This window comes from Ammodytes marinus (assembly GCF_949987685.1).
Source record: "Ammodytes marinus genome assembly, chromosome: 15".
In the NCBI taxonomy this organism is placed as follows: domain Eukaryota; kingdom Metazoa; phylum Chordata; class Actinopteri; order Uranoscopiformes; family Ammodytidae; genus Ammodytes; species Ammodytes marinus.
Genome location: NC_137219.1, coordinates 19,089,466 through 19,113,089, shown reverse-complemented (window position 1 = coordinate 19,113,089; position 23,624 = coordinate 19,089,466). Strand labels below are relative to the sequence as shown.

At 42.4% G+C, this 23,624-nt stretch overlaps 1 protein-coding gene across 2 annotated transcripts in view; it reads right to left on the bottom strand.

Annotated features, from left to right (window-relative positions):
• Positions 1–6,927: 6,927 nt before the first annotated feature.
• Positions 6,928–23,624, bottom strand: part of ldlrap1b (low density lipoprotein receptor adaptor protein 1b) — a 40,160-nt gene continuing 23,463 nt past the window's right edge. The window contains exons 3-9 of one of the 2 annotated variants that reach the window (XM_080042535.1): positions 23,345–23,457; positions 20,618–20,732; positions 19,370–19,442; positions 15,339–15,518; positions 12,618–12,751; positions 12,192–12,226; positions 6,928–8,778 (exon numbers count right to left, since the gene is read on the bottom strand). In XM_080042535.1, coding sequence (XP_079898661.1) covers positions 8,634–8,778; positions 12,192–12,226; positions 12,618–12,751; positions 15,339–15,518; positions 19,370–19,442; positions 20,618–20,732; positions 23,345–23,457 — 795 coding nt within the window. In that variant the 3' untranslated portion in view covers positions 6,928–8,633. The remainder of the gene's footprint in view (positions 8,779–12,191; positions 12,227–12,617; positions 12,752–15,338; positions 15,519–19,369; positions 19,443–20,617; positions 20,733–23,344; positions 23,458–23,624) is intronic. The other variant, XM_080042536.1, reaches the window with a different exon arrangement.

The following is a 23,624-nucleotide window of genomic DNA, read 5'->3' as shown; positions in this document are numbered from 1 at the left end:
TCACATCCCAAACACGGTGACCCTCTCTCTGTTATCAACCTCTCCGGCACCAGTGTCAGCCGCTCTTGCTGACTCCTTCTTCTAAAGCACGTCCTCCCTCCTACTTCTTCAATTTGGAAGCATGAAACGTGACTGATGTCTCTCAACTGCTTCCCCTTTGTCCGGTCTGTCAAACTGGGCACAAAGGCTCTCTGGCACCGGTATTTGCTCCAGTTGTTGCTGATAAGCATCAGGCTGTCCCACAACATGCTCAAATAAAAGATCCAGGAGGTTGTCGACGTAACCTGCAGTAATTCAATATAATTTAATTATTTCAGCATGTCAAATCACAGATCTTTAAAAAATATATATTTATAAAAACTCACCACACATAGCACTGTCCTTTAGCGGACGGACAGTGTAATCCCCATGCTTGTACTTGGGATACAAGATGGCATACCGCAGCGTTCCCTCTTTGGTACGTGCATGCAGGCGTTCACTGTTGTTGTTGTAATGCATCGCCGACAACTGGAGCCTTAAAAGAAAAACAAGTCTGTATATTATACTCGCATTGATTTATAACTTTGAAAAAGTAAAAATGTAACATTCAAAAATACCTGCACAACATTCCCAAGAAGGAGAAGGCCACCCTTTTTGGGGCAAACTTGAGAATGAGGCTGTGGAATGCCTCAATTGTTGAAGTCTGGTACGTACAACTTATCTTCTCCATGTCCTTGATAAGCCTCGGGTTCAGGAGTAAAGCCACCAGCCTCTCACATGCAGGTGTACCTGAAAAAAGTTGTCAGTGTTGTGACGTTGTATATGATCTGTATATTGAGATTGTATATATATACACACACACACACATACTTGGTAGTAGCCACTGCCTGGCTTGGTCACCGACAAGTGGCTGGTGCATGCAGTGAGGGAAGATGTCAGTGTCGTGGCTGTGTATATCCTGGATGTGATTTGCCACAGACTTCCATTTGGCCACAGTCTCCTCCCCTGAGGATGATGTGGACCCAGACCAGTACAGGTGGTTGACCACACTCTTTTTCCATGCGCTAACCTCACCGCACATCCTCACCTTTGCCAAGGCATCAATTTTCTTCCCTAATCCTTAAGACATGATGAAATCAGATGTTATCAAGTTACATTAAAGCAAACATATGAGCAACTATCTTTTTTTGATTGTTTCAATGTAAATAAATTGTACAACAGTTACCTTTTCCGATGTGCCATGGATCAAACCGGTGATCAATGTGAGGTCTGGTCTCTCGCAACAGCTTCTGCACTCCTGTATGTCTATCGGTGACTATCGATGTGATTACCACCCCCTTGCCCTCAAGGAATTTGAGGCTGCGTTCAAAACCTTCCTTTTCCATCCGCAGGCTGTTTCCGACCTCATTGCTCTGTATTAAAAATGTGTACGTTTATTCATACAGAAAAAAAAAACATTTAGTTACAAAAATAATTAACTTTTATGAAAATAATATTGGCATACCTGCACTAATTGGATGTCCAGGATTTTGTTGGACTTAAGGTCCATCATAGAATAACTGCCCATCTTAGCACAAAATCCTACATTTGAAATATAAGAATGAATGTTATGTTTCTTCCTGCTGTTCATTGACATATTTTTCAACAAAATTCCCAGTAACATAATAAAATAAATATTTACCTGGGGTGTCTGCTCTCATGTCACCACCTAGAATCACCTCCCCACTGCCAACAGCCTGTTGGATCAGCTCAGCCTGCTCTTGATTCCACTGCCAGTTGATGGTTGGAAGGAGGAGGTTTCTCTGGTGCTTATGATATGTAGACTGACCAATGCCTTGGAGATGGAATGCCTTCATAAACTAAAGAGATGATAAAATAATGTGTAGATTACAGCAACTTTGTAATTATATCAGTGATATTCAAAATCTTTGTTGTTGTTACATTATTTTTGTAGGTGCTAGAAGGAACCAGCTATTTTTAAAATGGATATGATTTTCGATGCAGTGTGTAAGACGTAAGCAATGTGTTGTGCATTATCATTTAGATGAATAATAATACACCACCTTCCAGAGATTTTTTTTTGGTTAGTGACCAACATTCTGAGTCATTATTCTGATTATATTCATGAACTAAATTATGAGTAATGGAGTAATGTCTTGTGAACATACAAATCACTCACCTCTGAGACCTTAAGGAAAGAGGATCCTGTAAACAGCACAGCTGCAGCAAGCTGAAGGTTTCCAGCTGGGATCCTGTTCACTGAGGGCTGGCTATCCCACTGCAGTGAATGCTCACAATGAGGGCACCTCTGGTCCACATGCAGCAGGGAACCAACAGTCCGTGTGCTGAGGACACAACTACGTGTGCACACAGGACACCGCTTGAAAAGCTTCATAAGATTTTCCTCATAGACTATGAACTTTTTCATCTTATGAGACTCAGTCTCCATTGAGGTCCTGTGAAGGATAAGTAATAGATAACATAAGTGTTTATATAAAATCAATCCAATCCGACACAATAATTGTGCCATTATTCTTAAATTAAACATGGCAATGCTTTACACCTCTATATTTGTTTCTTATCTATTATGCCATAAAACAGTAATACCTTTCACCCTCAAAAGTGCTGTCAGGATGAAAGCTTAGGTCATCTGATTCTGCACACACTTCATCATGCCTGGGCCTTTTCACTGGGGTTGATGTTGCCAGTGGTGCATCCAGAGAAGTGGTTTCACAAGCAACACTTGTCATTTTACATTTTGACTGAGTGGCTGTTAGAGGAAACATACGAAAATCATACCTTTTAACACAATGTTCTGTAACTTTAAAAAAAAAATGCTGAGGGATATTTATAGACAACACAGGTTGTCAGACTCAATTATTGACATATAGTACAAACGGTACCATACAGCATAGATTTCAACCAACATAACTAAAGCTATTCACATCACTTTAATCGCCCAGGAGATTTGACAGGTAGTGACCCATAAACAATTACTTTGCAACAGAGAAAATAAGCAATAAATAGCAGCTTGTTAGATACTCACCCTTGCTTCTCCTTGCGGGCTTCACGTTAGCTTGTACAGCTGTATGTTGAAGAGCCACAGGACATGTTTGACACGCTACGTCCTTCATTACAGGGACGCTCTCAGTCTGACAAGACACCTCAGTAAAAACACGGGTCTGGAAAAACGAAAACCAGCAGATGTCATATTAAGATGGTTGGATATTTAGCCACCGTGATTTCAGTTTGTCTGAGAAAATATTATAGTTATATGTTGACGTTAGCTACCGAACGATTAAAGTTTGAGTGCATAATATTTTGGAGGGAAAAGTTATGACAACGTTAATCCGGGAAAAGGAATAGTGAATGCACACATATAGGTATTTTAGTTAGCCGGAAGATAAACGTTAGCTAACGTTACAGGGTATAATGCAGCTATACACACTCACCTGGGTAGTAGGACAGGGCCGGTTAGGGACCGCAGTTGAAGAAAGGCGGAGTTTGTGGACCGATATAAATCCCAACTCAACCTGCCTGCTGTTGGAATACGACTCCGGCGAAAAATGCAGATTGCAGATAAACATTGCAGCGGTGTTGCTACTGAGGGGCAGTCCCGATGCCCCCAACCATTGCCGAGCCTTGGCAGGGTCCGACGGAAAAGCATGAAGCCCGGACGTGCTTTGACAGCCGTCAAAAGAGCATCGCTTGACCATAGCGGCAAAAAAATCTAAGCTAGCTAAGCTAAATATTGACAGAAAAATAGCCTACAAAAAAATATCGAATATAGAATACCTTTACCTTAGTAACAATACCTTACAACAAAAAAATTCTGAATTGTTGGCGGGCGACTCTGGTGTAGGAGATGTAGGCTAGATGTGGCTCGTCCGTCTCGTCTCAATCGTACTAAACTTTCGGAAAGAGCGCGGCTTCTCGACGGCGCCTGGCGGGACAGCACTGAAGTGTAGTGCCCACCTCTGATTGGCTGGCGTCAATCAGACGTGATGACGTACATGGGGTCAAAAAAGTCCCATGTACGTCATTTTTCGAACCCGAAGGAAAAAGTTATTTTCAAATCTTAGTAAAGTTCTAAAATGATTTACAATACAAAACATTTCTTAAATTGCCGATATTTAACATATTGCAATTTTTTTCAATATTAACACCAGCATATATGTGTTCCTTCACAACATAGTGATTTAATTCAGCTTCTATCTCAAAAAACAAGTAAAAGGGTGCAGTTACACTTTAAGTCATAATCAATGGGGCAGTCTGGGAACTTGTTTTTTATCAGGTGAGCTTTGCAGGAAGGCTTTTACTTTCTGCTTTGGGTGAGAAACACCTATGAATTGTACATACGTAATTCAAACCCTGAACCCAGTGGACTCAGAAATCTGTAAAAATATATTTAAATAAATCAAATTAAGGGAATTTTTTGAGTGACTTATTAGAGCCAAATCACACACAGACTTTTTAAAAACAGCTCACACAACCACATCAAATATTCCTTTACTCAAGTTTAAAGATAAAAACCCAGTTGCATTGTGTGTCAGCAGTGGAAATGTTCAATTTTTTATTATACTTACAGGAGGGGATCCAGAGTCTTCTAAAACTTTCCTATCATCCACTTGTGTCCTAGTGGAGCTGATGCCACCACTACTTCACTGGATCATTATGTTTGTTCGTTAAGTTAAGTTAAGTTGCTTGATCGTCAATTAACACAAGGCAGATATACACAAATATACACTCACACAAGGCTATATTGAAATGTATCTTTTCGCATATCCCCTTCCACACCGCATTCCAGAGGGGGTCATTGCGCAGGGTCAGCCATAGTACAGCACCCCTGGAGCAGTTTTGGGGTTAAATGCCTTGCTCAAGGACACATTGGCAGATAATGTGGGCACCATGGATACTCAGTTTAATTCTAAATGTAATCGATGCTACAGTTTTTTGGCTTTTTGTTCAGGATTTGTTGGGGTCAGATTATTTTTTAATGGAAAAATATTTTTTTTTCAACTTGTTTGAATGAGTAATACATGTAGCTTTTGGATGGCTTGGTCATTTTTCTAAAGTACTTCTTTTTCTTAATACTAATATGTCTGTTTATTATTATTAATATTAGAGCTACAAGCATAACTACTGATACTGCTGCTACAACTTCTACAGCAGCCTACACCCTAACCCGTACCCTTTGCAAATGTTCCATCCAAATATATGCTTCCTGAAATTCCTCCTGCTAAAAATTCAATGTGAACAAGTTTTAAACTATTTGTATTTCATTCCACTGTTCGCATCTCAAACTTGACATGCGCCAGTGAAGAAAATGCCAGGAGTAGAGCAGCGAATTGAATGTTTGTGTAGTACAGGTTTGAGCCACCAGAGGTCAGGAGTGCACCGTTTTAAGTGGTCATACAAACTGCAGGACATTTGAACAATAGTGGAAAGCTGGAGAAATGTTTTAAGGGCTGGGTTTCTTTTTTGTTTGCTTGTGGACTGTACGTGCACGTGCACAAGAACACACATACACGTACATGCATGGGCATGTGAGTGACATTCCTGTAGACACTTTCTCATTATTCCACTGATTGAGAACATGGAAATATTAAATATGAAAATGACTTTTTGCCTTAAAAGAAAATTATTTCTTAAAGAATATTCTAAAATGGTCTATTATTGTTTTTATTGTTTCCTGAAATTCAACTTAATATCCAACTTGGCATTCCTAGTGATGACAGTGAGTGATGATAGCTGAAGTTGACAAGCCATTGAGCTGTTCATTCTGTATGTGTCCGTTTCCAGACATCAAACAGCCAGAGAACCAAAGATGGGTTTAGTCCTTGACAAGCAGTCGACTGGCAAAAGTAAATTAGACCTGTGAAGTCCTGATCCCTTGAGGTTGTTATCAGTTTTACATATAACATTTAATCAAATATAGATTTATGAACATATATGCAGAAAGAAACAGTTTGAATGGAATATGGCCAGTAGACCCGCCTTAATTCTTTAAATGCTGAGGTTTAACTTAGTGTATATTTGTAAACCTTATAGTATTTTAGTTCAATCTTTCTGCTGGTGAACTAATTCCAATGACAAGCTTGACTTTGACTGGCCCCTTCACTATCTCTGAATTATACTGTGATTGAGCAGCCTCTTGGTTACAGGTAGTTTCAGTCTGCATAACTCATGTTTAAATCTGAAATTGTGTGTTAATAATCCGGCAGAGAATGCGTCCCTCTTCAATATGCATGCTGAGATGGATGATTAACCTAACTGCTCTTGTGGCTCTTGTACTCTACAAACAGGGAGCCATACAGTAAACATGTTGGGTCTTGGCTGTAATCTCTTGTTCCTGTAGATCACTTACTACCTGTTAAGGTCTCCCTGAGGGTACCAGCTGTTAAGTAACCAAATATATTGTTTATCCTATAAAATGTAAGAAAATGGTAAAAAAAAAAATGAAAAAATAAGAAGATACATTCCCTAAAATGTGAGTCTTATCTGAAAAAACTTCAAAACCCAAAGATATCAACTTAAAATGTCATCAGACAGAAACCGCTAGAAATCCTTACGTTGTTAAAAGAAAATGTTTGAAATTTGACTTGAAAAGTGTACTGAAACGATCTCAATGCTTTAAATTGTGTCAGATGTGTTTTGAAAGGATACTTTACTTCAAAGGAAGTAATGTCAGTCTGTCAGTAAGCCTGTCCCTTTGGTCAAAATCATATCCACAGCAATTTGCCCGATTTCCGTTTGTGATGTTATAAAAATAAATATTTACAACATGTTACAGCACCCGTACGAAGCTAGCAGCGTTTGCTTTTGGACTGGTTCCCTGTAAATGTCGCAGACGCAGTTCAGAACAAGTAAACAGCTAATAGTGACACCATGATGATTTTGTGGTTGGACCCACATTTGAGCTAAAAATACAACAATCTGATATTGGAATAAAAATCTCACATACACAATTTAAATTTAATTAAAATGTCATGTAAATTAATGAATTAAATAAAATTCATACATACAACAGATGCCAAAAGTAACACTGGGAACCATCCCCCAGAAATGAATAGCAAACTAGCAATGCAATGCAACAGTATAATAAAAACATACAGTGGTAAGAGTGCCTGTGAAACACATTCACCCCCTTGGACTTCAGGGGAAACTGTATAAGCCTTAAAGGGATATTTCAGTATTTTTTAAATGGGGTTGTATGAGGTATTTATGCACAGTAAGTATGTTACCTTATGGAGATGGCCATTCATGCAGTCAGTTTAAGGAGTTTGGAATAGATGTCTCTGTAGCAGAAGGCAGCGCTGTACTGTTGCAGAGGGGGCCAGGAGAATTTTTTTTTCGTCAAATATATAAATGCTTACTTAAATTAAATATCCATTCAATTGAGCACTGAAAGAAGGATTTTTTCACAGCTGATTTGCGGACTGATACGCTGCACTGCACCAACGCGAGTTGGCATGATAATACATGGCTGAAATACACGTGGAAAAAAGTGTACAAATAAACGGCTGTCCGCCAGTGCTGTGTAGTGTATCAGTCCGCAAATCAGCAGTAAAAAATTAATTTAGCGTACAATTGAACAGATTTTTTTTTTGAGGTAAGCAATTATATACGTGGCGAATGACGTTTTTTTGCTCGCCCCCTCTGCAACAGTACAATGCTGACATCTTCTACAGCGATGTCTAGCCCAAACTCCTTAAAATGATTGCGCTGACAGCTATCTCCATAAGGAAAGAGACTAACTATGCATAAGTACCTAATTCAACCCCACTTTAAAAATACTGAACTATCCCTTTAATAACGTATGCGATGCTTAATGACAAATAATTCCCTTACATGAAATGTGTGCATTTAAAAACTGGATGAATGCAGAGAGCAAAAATAGATTTTGCATTAGAAAAAGAAAATAGGATTGTCATTTTGTTCTCATCCATTGTGTCAAGCCAACACTCTTTGACCAGCACATACACACGTCCTTTTTAAAGCTTTTGTTGCCTCAACGAAAGGCTGAATCATTGAAGCACATAGGTAGCAACTTTACTGTTTTGCCCAATACTGGAACTGAAGCATTGGTGGCCTCCACCAGTGACTTTTCCCTATGATCCAGTTACATTTCTCTGACAGAACCCTTGTTGACCTTTACCTTAATGCCACTTGATGAACTGTTCTGAACTCAACTTGCATCATAGCACACTTTGTACATTTATATACTGTAACTGTACACACACACGCACACACACGTACACACACACACACACACTCTCACTCGCTCTCTCTCTCTCTCTTTAAACTTGTTGTACACAAGCACAAACAACAAACACATTACATGGGTAAACAGACACAACAAAGGAAGTAATACACTGACTGTAACAAACATTAAATGACTGCAAAAAAAGGGTTCAATTGGTTTGTATTGCTTTGGCCTGTTCTGTGAGCAGCCTGCTCATGTGGTCCTTCTCTGGCCATGTATAGCCACTAGACTGCACCACTGATAGGACTTGGCAGCAGGGAGGAAGGTGGGAAACCATTACCAATGTCACAAATGTCTGTTATGTAATTTCTGGAAGTTTCCAAACTTGTTTGACCACCATTTCTCCTCTCATCTTTCCCTGTTTTTCCTTCTTGGCAGAGGCCTCACTTTAGAACCCAAAGGTGCCTTTTTGTGCAGTGAAGTCCGTGTCCTCTGGGTCCCATCTGTCTGGGGACAGGCACTCTTCAGTGTTGAAGTCCTGAGGGTTTACCCCAATGTCCAGGACCTGGGGGTTAGTGCGAGACTCAGCGAGTCTGGAGGAACAGAGGAAGAGACACGTTGTATAAGCAACTGCTGTGCTGAAACCTAAGATCAACGTTATTAGTAATAATGACCATTCATTCCAAATTAAAAGATTGTGAACAATCTGTGAAGTGGAATGGACAATGTTGACAGAATGTATGCACATAAACACAAGTTATTAACAGGGTTCCCACACATTTTTAACAATGAATTTTCAAAACCTTTCCATGATTTTTCTATGACATTTTACCAAATGTCCATATCCTTATTTAAGTAACTTAAAGAAGGTTTGGCTCCTTCACAATCGTATGGTTCAATAATTAGGCTCTTACTGTGTTTTTCGTGAACTATGTGTTATATTTGTTGTTTGAAAGCGATACATTATTAAACACCCAGGCATTCTTGGGGATAAGCACACGGCTAACTTTACTCACTCTTTCAGAAAAACTGCCAACTAGCTGCATCCCAATGTGTATCATGTGATAGTGAACTAAAAACCAACACACAGATGCAGCGCACTCTGCTCAGCACTATATTTAAAAATAGAATCTTTGTTTTAAAACACTAGCAACGATTTGCATAAATGTAACTTTTCCAAAACACTCCGTTAACTCATAACCTTTTCTAGGCCTGGAAAACAGTTATTTCAAATTTCAGGACTTTTCCAGGAATATCATGACAGTGGGAACCCTGTATAAACACAGTGGCATTCCAATTTTGAATGAAAACCATCATGATACAAAAAAAAGGGAGCCACATGTGGACAGATGTGGAGTCCCTTTGTGAAGGAATCATGGCAAGCCAACATGACACCGCTCAGACACACATACAAAAATATAACATGTTAGACCTTCATGTGAACACCATTTTCCATCATAGTGACATCTCTCATCCAGTGTCACGGCCCTGCCAGAGGGGGCACAGCTGATGGATGTGAGGCGGCGACACATAAAACATTTGTGATGAAGACGTGGACACATGGCAAACTACATCAGGTTGTGTAGCAGTGAACCTTGTCCTATGAAGCTCAGGGATGGAGCTAACTGTGGAATGAGGACAACCCCTTGATGCATCTCTAAAGTGAGTCATACAGGTCGTGTTAATGGTGTATGGCCTTAAAAGTAAGTGTGAAACTAAATGAGGCTTAGTCAGTCTGGTTGAACACTCATATCCAGACAAATGAGCAGGCTTGAATAGTGACTGGGTTGACCAGGGGAGAATGAGGTGGAGGTCACTCGACCCAGTGAATGACATTGTTACCTGAGTAGGTTTCAAAGCTATCCAGACTGCGGCTGGGGGTGCAAAGGAAACATCACAAGTCAGCCAACAATTAAACTATATATAAATGATGTACACATACGCATTATTTTGAACAGCCTTATAACAGTGAGAGAGTGAATGGATGCATTCATGTGGCCACCGGGTGACTATATATACACTTTCTTATGCTAAGGGTTAACCAGCATCGGGCGTTAACTTTAGGGTTAACCATAATTAGAAAACAGGCCTCAATCTTTGCGAGTTACAGAACATAATGCACATCATATGGACTTGTTTTCCTAACTATGTTTAGCTGAAACTTGAATAGATCAGCAGTGAGTAACAGGCTACCGCCAGCAGATGGTGGTGCAGTCCCTCGGATAGCAACGCAAATGACCTCAGGACAAGAATTTATCTGCATTCAGAGTGGAATGTACAGCGAAAAATCCACCCATCTAACAGAATGTATAACTCACTCTATAAGGAATTAAAGTCAGTGATATTTGAAACCTCAGAATTAAAAGGGTTTGGTGTTAGCCTGGTCCAACCAGACCATCGTACTTCATTTAATTTGAGCGGAAGTAGGTAGGCGGGCGGTGCCAGGCTAGTTTGGTGTTGCACTGAAAGAGAAAATATTTCCCACAAGTTGCTACCTGTTACACGATCTCTGGCATGTTGGCAGGGAGACGAGGCCCCGCTGCCTGTAATGTTTACACACACTGTGATCAACATTTTGGAGGAGCATCATCTGCCACTGGTAAAGAGCATAAAGAATGTATAGTACATCTTTTACCACTCTCAAAGCTGCTGTATATGGTCCAAGTGTTTCTGAAGCTTAATACAAGTTACACCTTAGTCTGTTTTTATCTGGTAAATATAGTGAGGGAGTTTGCTCATAAAGGAACAGTGGTCACCTGGAAAATGTATATCTCTCTCCTGACTATAACAATACATCACTCAGGAGCTGATTTCAATCCTAAAGCAAAACAGCATGTGCAACACACCAACTATCAAGTTGAGTGATACACCATCATTCTGTCATATTTTCATTCACACTTAATGAATTGTCTATCATTTCCTTCTTCCACTCCAACCCTAAACATTGACCCCTACGATCAGCCTTACCTGATGGTCAAAGATGTGGACCTTTCCCTCTGTGGGCCCTCTGAATTCTTTTCAACTACAGAAATCTACATGTGGATGCATCTCTACTTATGCTAGGAGCGTCCTCGTTAATTGCGGAGCGGGAGATTAACGACGTTATGGTGTAATTACAGTGTGTGTGTGTGCAGACAAATAATCACCTGATAACAGAGGCAGGAATGGTCTCTTAGCGTTTAGCGTTTTGATTACAGAAACAGTGAAGCCCATTCACCCTCTGACTTCATAACCACCGTGACGAAATAAAAAAAAGCGCGCTGTTGAATTAGCGGAGTTGGCAATGAAAAGCTCAGCCAAAGGATATAAACGCACCAGTAAAGTGTTGAATGCGTTCTTTATTGAGGTCCCAAAACAAACAGCCGTAAACACACTGCACTGTGCAACCCGACTACAGACCACCACCGCGGCTTATCCGAGTGTGTGCTGCTGCTGATGCCGACTAAATTGAAACATTAATCACGGGGGACTCCGGTTCCCCTTTTCTGATTAGTTTGTTGATGGCGTCGACAGCGTTCGGTGAATTCCAATCAGCACAGGGCCAATGGACTTTGCTGTCAACCTTAGAACCTACAAATTATTTTGAGACCATATAAGGGGTTTTTCCTCCTCCCTTGGCCTTTTATTCCACTACTATGATAATACTCAAAAAGACTTGTATACCGCAAAATAAGTCTTGGTTTGCGGAAAAAAATACCAAGCCATGTGTCCCTTTAACAGCAGCCATTTGCAACCACAGCCACTGTGAACTCAAACCAGCGTGTGGGCCAGAGACTATGGTAAACACAGCCTACAAAAGCAGTGTGACTCAGGGTGGGTGTCGGCTCTGTAAACTGAGCCCTGTCTCCCGCCCGTGGGAGTGCTACCCGGGGGCGGAGGGGAGTGCTTATTACAAGAGCAAGCCCCAAAAAACCACAGGTGGTTATTTCCAGAGCAGCAGCAGCGTGTGTGGCTGACTTGGCAGAGCCTTAAGGGGGAAAACCCAAAATCCATGCCCAGTCCTCACCTTGAGAAAGCCTCGTCCAGCCCGTCTTCAAGCTCCTGTGGGAACAGAACATACACATATTGGTGAAAGATGTAAATATGTGTGGAGAGTTGATAAATACAGTGCCTATTCACAGATGTTCATACACTCAATCACTCACACACACACACACACACACGCCACTTTCCTCTAGCCTCAAACTGTCTTTGAAGATGAATGTAGGCTACTTGGAGTCCCACGCCCTCTCCAGCTATGCAACTAATTGAGAGGGATAGTTCTGTTTAAGAGGAAAATAGTCTAACTCTGTGCACCTGGAGAATCCACTACTTAGAATTCAAAATGCACAGGACATCAGCAAGCTCTCTGGCTAATTGTTTTGACTGGCATTCTTCTCTCCCAATCTCATCAAGCGGTAACCCACCAGCCAGCCCCAGTCTCTTTCCTTACCCATACAGTATTGTTGTTCTCTGTTGCGTGATTGTGCACCATAAAGGGATCCGAGTCGCTCTGCTTGGTCCCTGAGAGGATCAGAGCAGCGTTGGCTCCCTCCGCCAAATCCAGGAGTTCTCCCGTGGCGACCTCTGTGACACAAAACACAAGCTAAATGTTAGAAAAGGTATTTTAAAAAGGGCAGGTAATGGTGGAGTCAGCTATTCTGGAGAATTGTTGTCAAAAATAATTCCCTTTTTGTCAAGATGAGTGAAAATCTCCTCAGAACCTCTACCTGTTCGAACTTTGTGTGCACTAAAAAAAAATCCAATGCTAATACACAGCCTAGGCTCTGTAATCGGGCATTTTACTAGCTACAGTGGGCCCCCCTAGGTTAACATACCCTTTGTATTCAAGTTTACAGAGCCTAAACTGTTTATTAACAATACAAAAACATGTTTAGCACACACACACACAGTACGGACAGACATTTCCCAATTCAATTTCATTTCTAGCCAAGGGAGTAATAAGGAAGATAAATCATACCCAAATAAGCACTTGATTGGATGCTGTGATAATACTATCGTGCAGCAGTAAACGGCAGCATGCATGCACAGAGATTATGACTGCACACTATTCGTGAAAAAGTAATTTTCCTTCAGAACCTCGTAATGGATCTCCGCGATGCAGCCATCTGTAGATTGTCACTTTGTGATAAGTGAGCACAGAGTAACCTCCTGACTCCCACGCCTAACCATGGTGACGCCACTTATTTGTTATCAGGCCGACTCCGAATGGCCATTCCTGATGATAAATGTGTGTCAATAACGTGTGTCGACACTCATTTCTGTCTAGTCTTTAGGCTAATGTTGAAACAGTGAAAAGGCTCAATGACTTGTCTAATGCCAACACAACACAACTAGTCATGCACGTTCCTCTATTTCCCATTTCTACAGTATGTTCCTCAAAAGAGAGGCTCACATAACAACAGAGTCAGCATGCGAAAGCAATTCCTCATCGACCTGTCCATTCTGTCAACAGTGGCCCAAAGGCAGGAAGAAGGCAATATTGTGGTGCCGGGGTCATTTTTAAGGGAAAAAAGAGGGGTAAGAGATAACGGCTTCAGTCTTTTTTCAAGCAAAAAATTAAAATAATTGGTGTCTCCAGCTTATCATCATGTGAGGATCAGCTAGTTTTTCTTTGTCTTTTATGAAATGTCTTTTGATTTTGGACTGTGCGTCAGACCAAACAAGCAATGTGAAGATGCCACTTTAAGCTATGGTATTCAAAAAGGAGCATTTTTCATTATTTTCTTGACATTTTGATTTGTAGACTTAAGGATGGAGTGAGTAAATAAATAATCGTCAGACCCATCAAAAATAGATTGGTAGATTGTTTAATTAGTGACATTTAAAAGGAGGGGACAGAGTAGAGGATGATATGTCTCAAGCAGGCCCCTAACAACCAGGCTAGCGCATGACGAAGTGTCATTTATATTTCCTAGCCAGTGTAAGAGGCCTGGCGCCGGGCGAGAGTATCATGTCACATGAATAAAGCTGACTCACCCCTGATCCTGAGAGTCCCTCTGTCTCAGTGGCATGCCATTTGATCCACCCAACTGAAGGGTACATAAATGTTACTTCCTGATAGCTCTAAACCTCTGCTGTCCACAGTCAGCTGCTTCAGGGCTGGCAGTATAAAACCTCTGGCAGTGGAAACATATCCCCTGCCTGTTTCACAAGCCACTCGGAAGTCGGAAGCTTCTACCGTTTATTACTGTGCTACAATTACAGCAATCTGCTTTACAGCAAATATAATCCACTGGCAGCCAAATGACCCCCAGAACGGTCAGCGGGATAATGTTTCTAAAAAAATCCCAAACCAAGCCTCTCTGTTGGCAGAATCGGTTTCCAAGTCCTGCTTTGTTGAGTCTTCTCACTGGGAGATCATCCCTTAAAAGCTGTGTTTGCCGTGGAAGCTACACATTCAGGGCCACAGCACTAAATTAAGTGTCAGATTTAGAGCGATCTCTCTCTGGCTGGAGGCTGGGGGTGGGTGGGTGGGGGGGGTGTTTTCAGATGTTTGTTTGTTTGTTTGTCTCTTTTCTTGTTTAAATTGCTTCCTGAAAAGGCCTCTGCATCTGTCTGAAACTGAAACCTTCAGTTTTTTTTTAAAGAAAGTACATAAAGCTTGACAGGAAAGGGAATGCACAATGCAAACTTAACAAGGAGAAAGAATTATGAGGGGTGAGTGTACAGCCACAGGCTAGAGGATGATCATCATCTCATTGTATCTGATGCTGAGGACAATACATGGGGCTAATAATGCCCTTAAGGTTGCGCGGCTCACTGGATCATGTCAACAGCATGTTAAGGAGGCCTGAGCCACATTTCCAAGTGCTGTAATCTGATCGAACAATGTGGTCACAGAGAATGTAGGCCTCTTCCATGCTTCCATTTTTTTTATACAAGCAGGGCCAGGAGGGATTCGAGGACAGCTCCCTGTCCTCATAAAATGTCAAGGGGATTGGCGAACCAACATTATTTTTTTTAATGGATCAGCACAGCACAGGGGTTTAATGTTTTCTAATTAAACGGAGCCTCATCGTTACCATTATCATCACACGTAATCGTCTAAAAAATGTCATATGCTGTTCATCGTAAAAGACGCTTGTGAGAAAGAATAACCTAGAACAAATACAGGTCAATGCAGGTCGATGTAGCCTCAATACAAGACAACCTTTGACACATGGCTGAACACTCTTCCTTGCTCCTAGGCTACCATTGCTGTGACAAAGACGTGATGATAGGCGACACCACACACCTCCTCCCTTCAGGCTGCCCAGGCTGGCCGAGCTGTCTGACTGTGTGTTGCTGGCTCCTTCTCCGTCAGAACCCGACTTCACTCGCTTCTCTTTCTCTGTACAGAGGAAAAGGCAAAGGAAGACAAACAAAAATGAATAGAGCAGTCAGTTAATGAAGACAATATCCCCCCTGTCCAACTTGATCCCACCAGAGGATTTTAAAATCCTTTTAAAGTTGATGGAAATAGCATAATTTGAAACGTCTTGCTCTTGTTTTCACTTATATCCTGTACAGGTAAATCTGTCTGATTGTCTGTAATCGATTGTTGTTGTACTGTCCAAAACAACCCCTCTTGAGAATGAGAGCCTGTATCTCAATGAGCTTACCTGTATGAATACATTTTTAATTCAATTAAATTATTTTTTTTTAAATTAAGCAATGTCTGATTCAATGAAATGTAACCACGGGGTGAGTGCCCTCGCAGTGCACCGCTTAACGAGCTGTTTGCTTTTCTCGCTGCTGAAAATGTGGGTAAAAAAGGTTCCACCATCTAAGCGTATAACGTGTGTAAACAAACCAGCGGCAGTAAACTGGCAGATGAGGTAAAGGCCATTACTCAAGCCATCTGCCCAGCCTGAAACCGTCAAAGATTGCAACACCACTTCTTTGCACACATGCACCACACACACACACACACAACTTCTCTCTTTAACTTGTATTTATCGAGCATTTCAGACATCACTTCTAAGAACTGGGTGGAATGTTAACCTAAAATGAAAAGCATTTTCATTATAAATCGTAATTCTGGGAGAGTGTGAGATGTGGCTTTCAAAAGAAGCCCCTTTCAACTGCACTTCTGTAATGTCACAGACTTGGCAAAGGCAGGTTGCATGTAACAATGTTATCGTACAGTCTTTTGTTACTGTGTGGATCCTCTTTTTTCAAATACTACAGCCCCACTACTATGTGAAATAGCCTTACTAATATATATTAATTATTTGTAAGAGACATCCTTCATTGTGCAGTTGATACCTTGACAGGGAGACATCATTGTGTGTTCCATTTAGTATTAGTGCACTCCAACTGAGGACCATCATCTTGCGCTTTATGAGGCGCATAAGTGCACTCAAAGTGTGATTTAATACTAACAAAAATTGCTGGCTCTGACACAGGCTGTCTTTTTCCTCGTTACAATAAAGTGAACGGTTGTGAGGACGTGAGTTTCTGCAGGGAGAGCATTTTTTTCCCCACCTGTGCATGCCACGCAAATTCGGTCTCAAATATTGTTCACACTAATCTTTCAATAATAAGCTTATTGACATCAAGAACTCACAAACTAAAAAGGCAAATCTCTTGGCTGCTTCTAACGGGAGGTAGGAGTCATTTCATATCACGGTTGACCATAAATGCATCACTCTTTGAACCTTTCGGTGGTAACTGGTAAGGAGTGATTTCCTGCTTTGAGATGCTTGATAAACACAGGCTTACTTCTCACAAACACATACGTACATAAACACCCATCAAGTGTTGGTACGGCAGATGCTTGTGCAAATCAAAAAGTCACGCAGGAAAGCTCAAGACGTTGTGAGCATGTGTGTGTGAACTCCCTATTGGGGTTGGGGGGGGAGGGGCTACACAGACCCACTGTAAACTCAAGCTTTAAATACTGTAGCAGATTAAATGTTGATGTGTGTCTGTCCTAAAGAGGCAAAGATGATTTCATCATTATCCTTGTTCTAAAAATAACAACTAACAAACATCCCATTTCCCATGAGGTCCAGTTAGATGCAGTAGCTTAGTGATGGCAGTGTTACAACCATTTCCCTGGACACCTGTTTTTTTCCCCTGATGGCCTTCCATGTGTGTATCTTCTGGTCTGACTCGCACATCAAACTCCTCCCAACCATGGGAGCAACTTTAAAGATATGCCGGTTGAAAGCTGAAGAGTTTACAGTGAATATTCTATGAAGAGAGACTGGGAGCTGCAATATACAAAGGAATGTGGGTCAGGAATGTGTGGCGGGCTGTGTGGAGAATGACTGTGGATGGTGGAGGAGAGTTTTGTATGAAACAGAAGCAGCCAAAACTAGGCAGACTAGTGCAGTAGGTAACCCCTGCCCCTGCCCTGATCCTAAGGGGCCCTGGAACTTTAATGAAAACTGACTCCAAAAGATGTTTTCCCCCATCTCCGCATCACTCTCTATCCCTCTCTCCCCTTCTTCTTCTCTGCCAGAAGAGACACAGCTACTTATTTTTGAAGAAAAAAAATACGCCTTCCTTTTCAACGCAATAACCCCCAAACCAGCAAGGCATCATTCCTCCTTTATCTTTAACTAGAAGAACACAGCTCTGCGAATCAAAACGCTTTACTCGGCCCCGTCTGGAAAATGAAGCCGAGGATAGTTGAGGAACGGCAAGGGAAGGAAAGAGCAAGCGAGGCGGCATATTTAATATTCAACTTAAGAAACAAACAAACAACCAACCGAGTGAAGAGGCAAGGAGCCTGAGGCCTTGATCTTGGGGAGTGAAAAAAAAAATAGAAAATGTGCCCACATCAAAACATTCCTCAACAGCACAGTACAGTAGAGGAGGATGGAGGGGTAGAAGAAGTGTGGAGTAAATAAAAGATGCGGCTAGAAGATTTCATACGGTGCAAGTGTGTGTCTCCAAAGGACTGAATAAATAAGCCGGAGCCTTGGCGCGAGACAGGATCAATGGCACCCCACACTGAATCTGTCAGGGGGTTGAGCTCCCACTGACACACGCGCACAATCATTTTCCTTTCTCTCTTACGCTCCCTACCCCATCACCGACAGCCCCTCTCCGCCCCGCCTTTCATGCTCTCTTGCCCTCTCTCTCCTCATCCCCCATCCCCCTCTCGTTTTCTCTCTCCTCTTTCTTCCCTCTTTTATAATGAACAGTAGCCAGAGCTGGGATTTGGGGGTGTGGGGGGGGGGGAATAAATCGACATGGATAGAGTTCAAGGTGCCAGGTGCAAAGCGACACAGACAGCAACAAGGGATAATCACAACATTTCAAAGAGCGCCAACAAGGCGAGAGGAGTGAGATGTGAGTGGGGGGTATTATGAAGAAAGAACTGCTCATCTACTCTGGAGTTGTACATGCAGTAAATTACATGCATGTTCTGCTGAGCTGTTCAAAAGCGTGTGTGTGTGTGTGACACCGGCCTTACACAGCACTTTGATTGCCTGCCGTGTCCACAGCGGCGCCTGAACACGCACCGTCTGCTTGTCGCCTCAGTGTAAACTACCATTAAAATAAGGGGGGGGGCTCACAAATTTAAAAGGAGGCTGAGGGCTTTACGAGATTGACATGAAACACACACACACATATATAATATCCTGGGGAATCCCAGCTCCCACACATCAAAGTCCTTTTCTCACTGTTTAGTAAACAGGAGATTTACTCCGGTCGGCCCACCTCTGGCCAAGCTGGCTTACCTTTATTCCTCTCCACACTTCCCCATGTCGATACCTAGATGGCTCTTTAACCGTGAGAGAGCTGCACGCAATAAAGAAGCGTCACTAAACTAAAACAGGTCTCTCTACTCTACGGGTGGTGATGTGTGTGTGGAGGGGGGTGCTGGTTCAATCAATGGGGACATTCCTCTACTGTATGCGACTGTCTGTTGTTGTGTGGTGGTGCGTGTGTCAGAGTCAGTAATGACTGGCAGGAAGAGGTTGAACAGTTCAACAGTATTTCCCGTGACCCCCTCTGGAGGCTCTCAAGGCCGAGATGAGGAAGACACAAACACAATATGTATGTTCCCCATGCTGAGTGGAAGAAGACAGGATCATTGTTTGGCTGCTAAGTAGCCAGATAATGGATGCTCACGGCAAATGGAAAGAACAACAGCAGTGGGGGGAGGAGAGGGACATAGGGAGGGACGGTTTTCAGGCATCCGTCACACTACCCCGTTCGTCGGGGGCGACCATGCGTACATACCTTCCTTGGCAACCTGCCAGAATTCAAAGGCCACTCGGAAAGCCTGGGCCACTGTTAGGGTTACCGCCTGGGCCTGTTGGAGGGAGACAGACAGACAGAGACAGGAGTGAGACAGGGCAGTAGGAGAAGGAAGATGAATAATATTCTCATCCTCAGGAAGGAAGCTAAAGGAAGTTGAGGAACTATGACCGTGACAAAGAAAACAGGAACAGAGCGCCAATACAAGACACTTGAGGAGGAGGAAGAGAAACCTGTGAGACTCCATGTCAAGCTGTTTATGTAACTGGGAGGATGCGTGGCCTTTTGGCCAGAACTAAATTAAGTGAGGGGGAAGGAAGAGGAGGGAGTGGCTCCCTCGTTCTCCAAACCTCCAGGGATGGAGAGAATGCCAGAGGGGAATGACAGCCTCCCCGCCCTTCATGTTCTCACTCCTCGTCTTTCTACTGACTTAATACTTGGACTTTTGCCCCGCACGCATGCAAGCTAAGTGGGATTTAAAATGCCAGTGCAGTTGTTCTCTGGGTCTCTTCTTTTGCAATGTACTGAATCTGCATAAAGCGCTTTCCACAGATAGCCAGCAGCAAAAGCTGAATCCAGCGGCCAAACACAAAAACTCTGCACCATAAAGAATCAGCAGCCTATTTTAGTAGCGAGAGCCTGTACCCTGATTTTATTAGGCATGTAGTTATACGTCACCAATGGCCTTAAGGAAATAGTTCAGGATTAGTTCAAGATAGTGCTAGTTGTGGGCTTATGGGTGTTGTGTGTGAAATGTTTCTTGGCGAGGTGCATTAACTTTCTGAAGTCTTGTTTTCACTGTAAGGTCGCCAGGAAACCAGCAGAGACTTCGAGAAGTCAGGGCTCCCATCCAAGGGATAGTCCTCCACATAACATCCCATGAAACCACAACTTGATGTTTTTATATAGGCACATTTAAAAAAAAAAACAAGATCATACATTTTACCGTGAGCTTCAAGAGGTGCAGATTGTGTTACCTTCAGTCAGAGTTAAAGGCTACCTCTTTACCTTTCTTTTCAGTTTTAATGCTACACTAAGTTACCCTGCTCCTGGCTTTAGCTTCATATTTAAAAACAGAGAGTGAGAGAGGGAAAAATGTCATTATTTCTTTAATAAGAAATGAGAAGAGCGATATTACATCTAATATTTGGACTGGACCCGGTTGGTTTCAAAGCCATTTGTCCGGTCTCAGAGACACACAGTGGCACAAACTCATTTAACTGAACTTACCATTTTTCTCTTAGAGCTGAGGAAGGCGTGACACTCCAAAGTCTCGTTGTGTTGGCTCTGGACGATGTAGGCGAAGACTTTGTCGTGGATCTTGTCCGCCGTGCAATATGATATTCTGAAGAGAAGACACAAAACAAATCACACACACACACACAGTTTAATTTAAAAAAAAAAAACTCTTTATACGGATCAAGTGGGGACATTGTGCAACTTCATCTGCACTAAGCCCTTAAGCCGGGCAGGCAATCTGATACAAACTGTTAAATCTAGCATTTGTTGTTACTGCTAATGCTATAGCAAGAAAAATATCCCTAGCAGACTGGAAGTCAGCTGCATGGCACGCAGACAATCTCACCGCTCTGCATATAATCAAATACACTCCCCCCCCCCCCCCCCCGCTGTGTGCAGGTACCGTGCTCAAGAGTGACATGAATTTGAACTGAACACGTGCACACTGGACATCTGTGCTGTTTCACCAAAGATAGGGCGTTCCTTTCTGCTCTCCAAACATCACACCGCCACTGTTGTCCACCTGTTCAAGAAAGCCTCGACACGTTTTAAATGTACAGCTTCTAGATTGGCCCTGGCCCCTGTGAGGTACATGAAAGGACTCGTACTGACAGAGGTGATTGTTCCTGTCTTCTTGTGGTGTAGAAGGTCATGAACAGCACTGAGATCTTTCAGTGTCTCCTGTTGAGAACTCCAGATAGGAGTATGTATCAGTCAGTGCTTGTCAGTCTCAGTGTGCAGAGTAGGAGTTTTGAATTAAGCTGTAACGCACCACAAATCGCTTTTTTTCAAAAAAAATTCGATCACCATGACATCACCCTAAAAGCTAGGTGTCTGGTAAGCTGGCCAGTTGGGGTTGGAGACCCACACAACCAACGTCTGCCATGTGTCCTACCTTTCCCCTTAAAGCAACATCGCTGAAGACGTCAATGTGGGAAAGCCACACACTCTAACGATTAAGGAATTCAAGGTGTGGAAATAATAAAAGAGCAAAAAAGCGAGGGAGGAAAAGTTTGAGAACTTTAAGAATCACAGCTGCGGTCTGAAAAACACAGGGAAGATTTACGAGCAAATGTTTGGGAGGGAGGGTGTCGGGGGAAATTGGGTGTCTAGGCAAATCCATTTATTTTTTATTTATTTTATTGGTCGTCCATCTTCTTAGCAGATGTCTGGGGAGGAGAGCTCCAACTAAGTGTGTGTGTGCGTGTGTGTGTGTGAGAGAGATACAAGCGGTTGCTCTGTGTTCTTCTTCACATCGTCCTGAGGTCACAGCTGGACCGGCCTCACGCGGGCAGCCCTTGTTATTACCGTAGACTAGAGAAAATACGCCTAATATTCTTCAAATGAGAGCATCCATTATGAATTTTACGGAAAATGCATTGGACACAAACGGGGTTGAATTGCATCTGTTGTTTTTGCATGACAAACTAGAAGAAAAGGTTTTCTCGCTGTAAGGCTTGCCCCATCCTGAGAGGTGCAGGAGAGTTGAAGGCAGGGGGCACAGAGGGAGAGACATGAGGAAAAGATACAGTGTGAGGTGTGTGCTGGGTTCTCATAACAACAGCTAGTTTGGCGCAGCAGAGGCTGTGATTCACAGCACATAGAGGCAACTACAGTACTTGAGCTATTTCTTCACAGTGTCACAGTCAAATCTGAACATGCAGATGTACAGTAGTATACATTACAAATTTAGTGTGGCTTATACATTTTGAAGATGTCCAGAAATATTTTAACTCCACTAACTTGCCAGAGAAACCTCCCATACATCCATATGTTTAATGGTGCAAATTATGTTGCAAGCTACTTGAACTAACTAACTGTGGAGGGCCCCATAATGTCAGACATTGAAAGTCTTTGGATCTATCAATGCATCAAGTGACTAAAGATGAATAAGCATTTTTTATGATACACTTAACATTTAAGTCATTTTTTCAAGCGAATATGCTCTGGTTCCTGCTTCCAAAATGTAAAGATTTAAAGCAGTTATTAAGTGACAAGCGATTGGGAAAAAATTAGTATACCCAATCTGCCAGATTTTTTGAAGAAATATTTTGCTGATGTTGAGGACAACATAAGCCTATTCATTATTGAGAAAGTCCCATTTCTCCTTGATCTGTAGACTCATCAATGTGGAATTTTACAAAAGTGATTGAAGCTTTGCCCATAAGCTCCAGGACAATTGAGGTAAGGCAACTTTAATTGTGCAGGCTTTGGCAGACTACTGAGATCTGTAGGCTTTTACTAGAGAGAAACGTCTGTGCCTGTGCATGTGTGTGTGCATGGCATGGCATGGGTGTGTTTGTGCATGGGTGTGGGTGTGTCTCAAGCTCAGACATACAGCAGTTCTAGTGCTCCCAAGACAGTCGAGATTGATGAGACATACTGTCTGATAGACTGAGTACTCTCTCTCTCTCTATGACACACACACACACACACACACACACACACACACACACACACACACACACACACACACACACACACACACACACACACACACACACACACACACACACACACACACACACACACACACAGCCCCTGAGAACACTCACATCCATCTAGTGATGGATGAGAGCAAAGGGGGAATAACAACTTTAGTTTTATTGTGGGTGATCAGGACAAGCTCAGGCTGAAAGTATTTCCTAACTGGGCCCCCCAACTCAGTCAGAGACACAGATTGTGTGTGAAACATTAACTGTTAAAAGAGGGACTGACCTGTATATGGAGATGTTTTCTATCAGCTGGTTGGAGGCACTGTCGTAGAGGATGATTCCTCGTGGGGAGACCGTTAACGTGACTTTCTGGAGCTTTTTTCCACTGGCTTTGGCCTGGAAGGAAGGAAGGGAACAGGAGAAGGAAAGGGTGGAGGTCACAAAGAAGATAAGAGGATGTGTAAGAGAGGCAGATTGATAAAGGTCAACCCTATATTTATGTTCATCAGAACTGCTCATTTTTGGTCAGGCCAGTCAGTCAAAATCCACTGGTGCCAGGGATA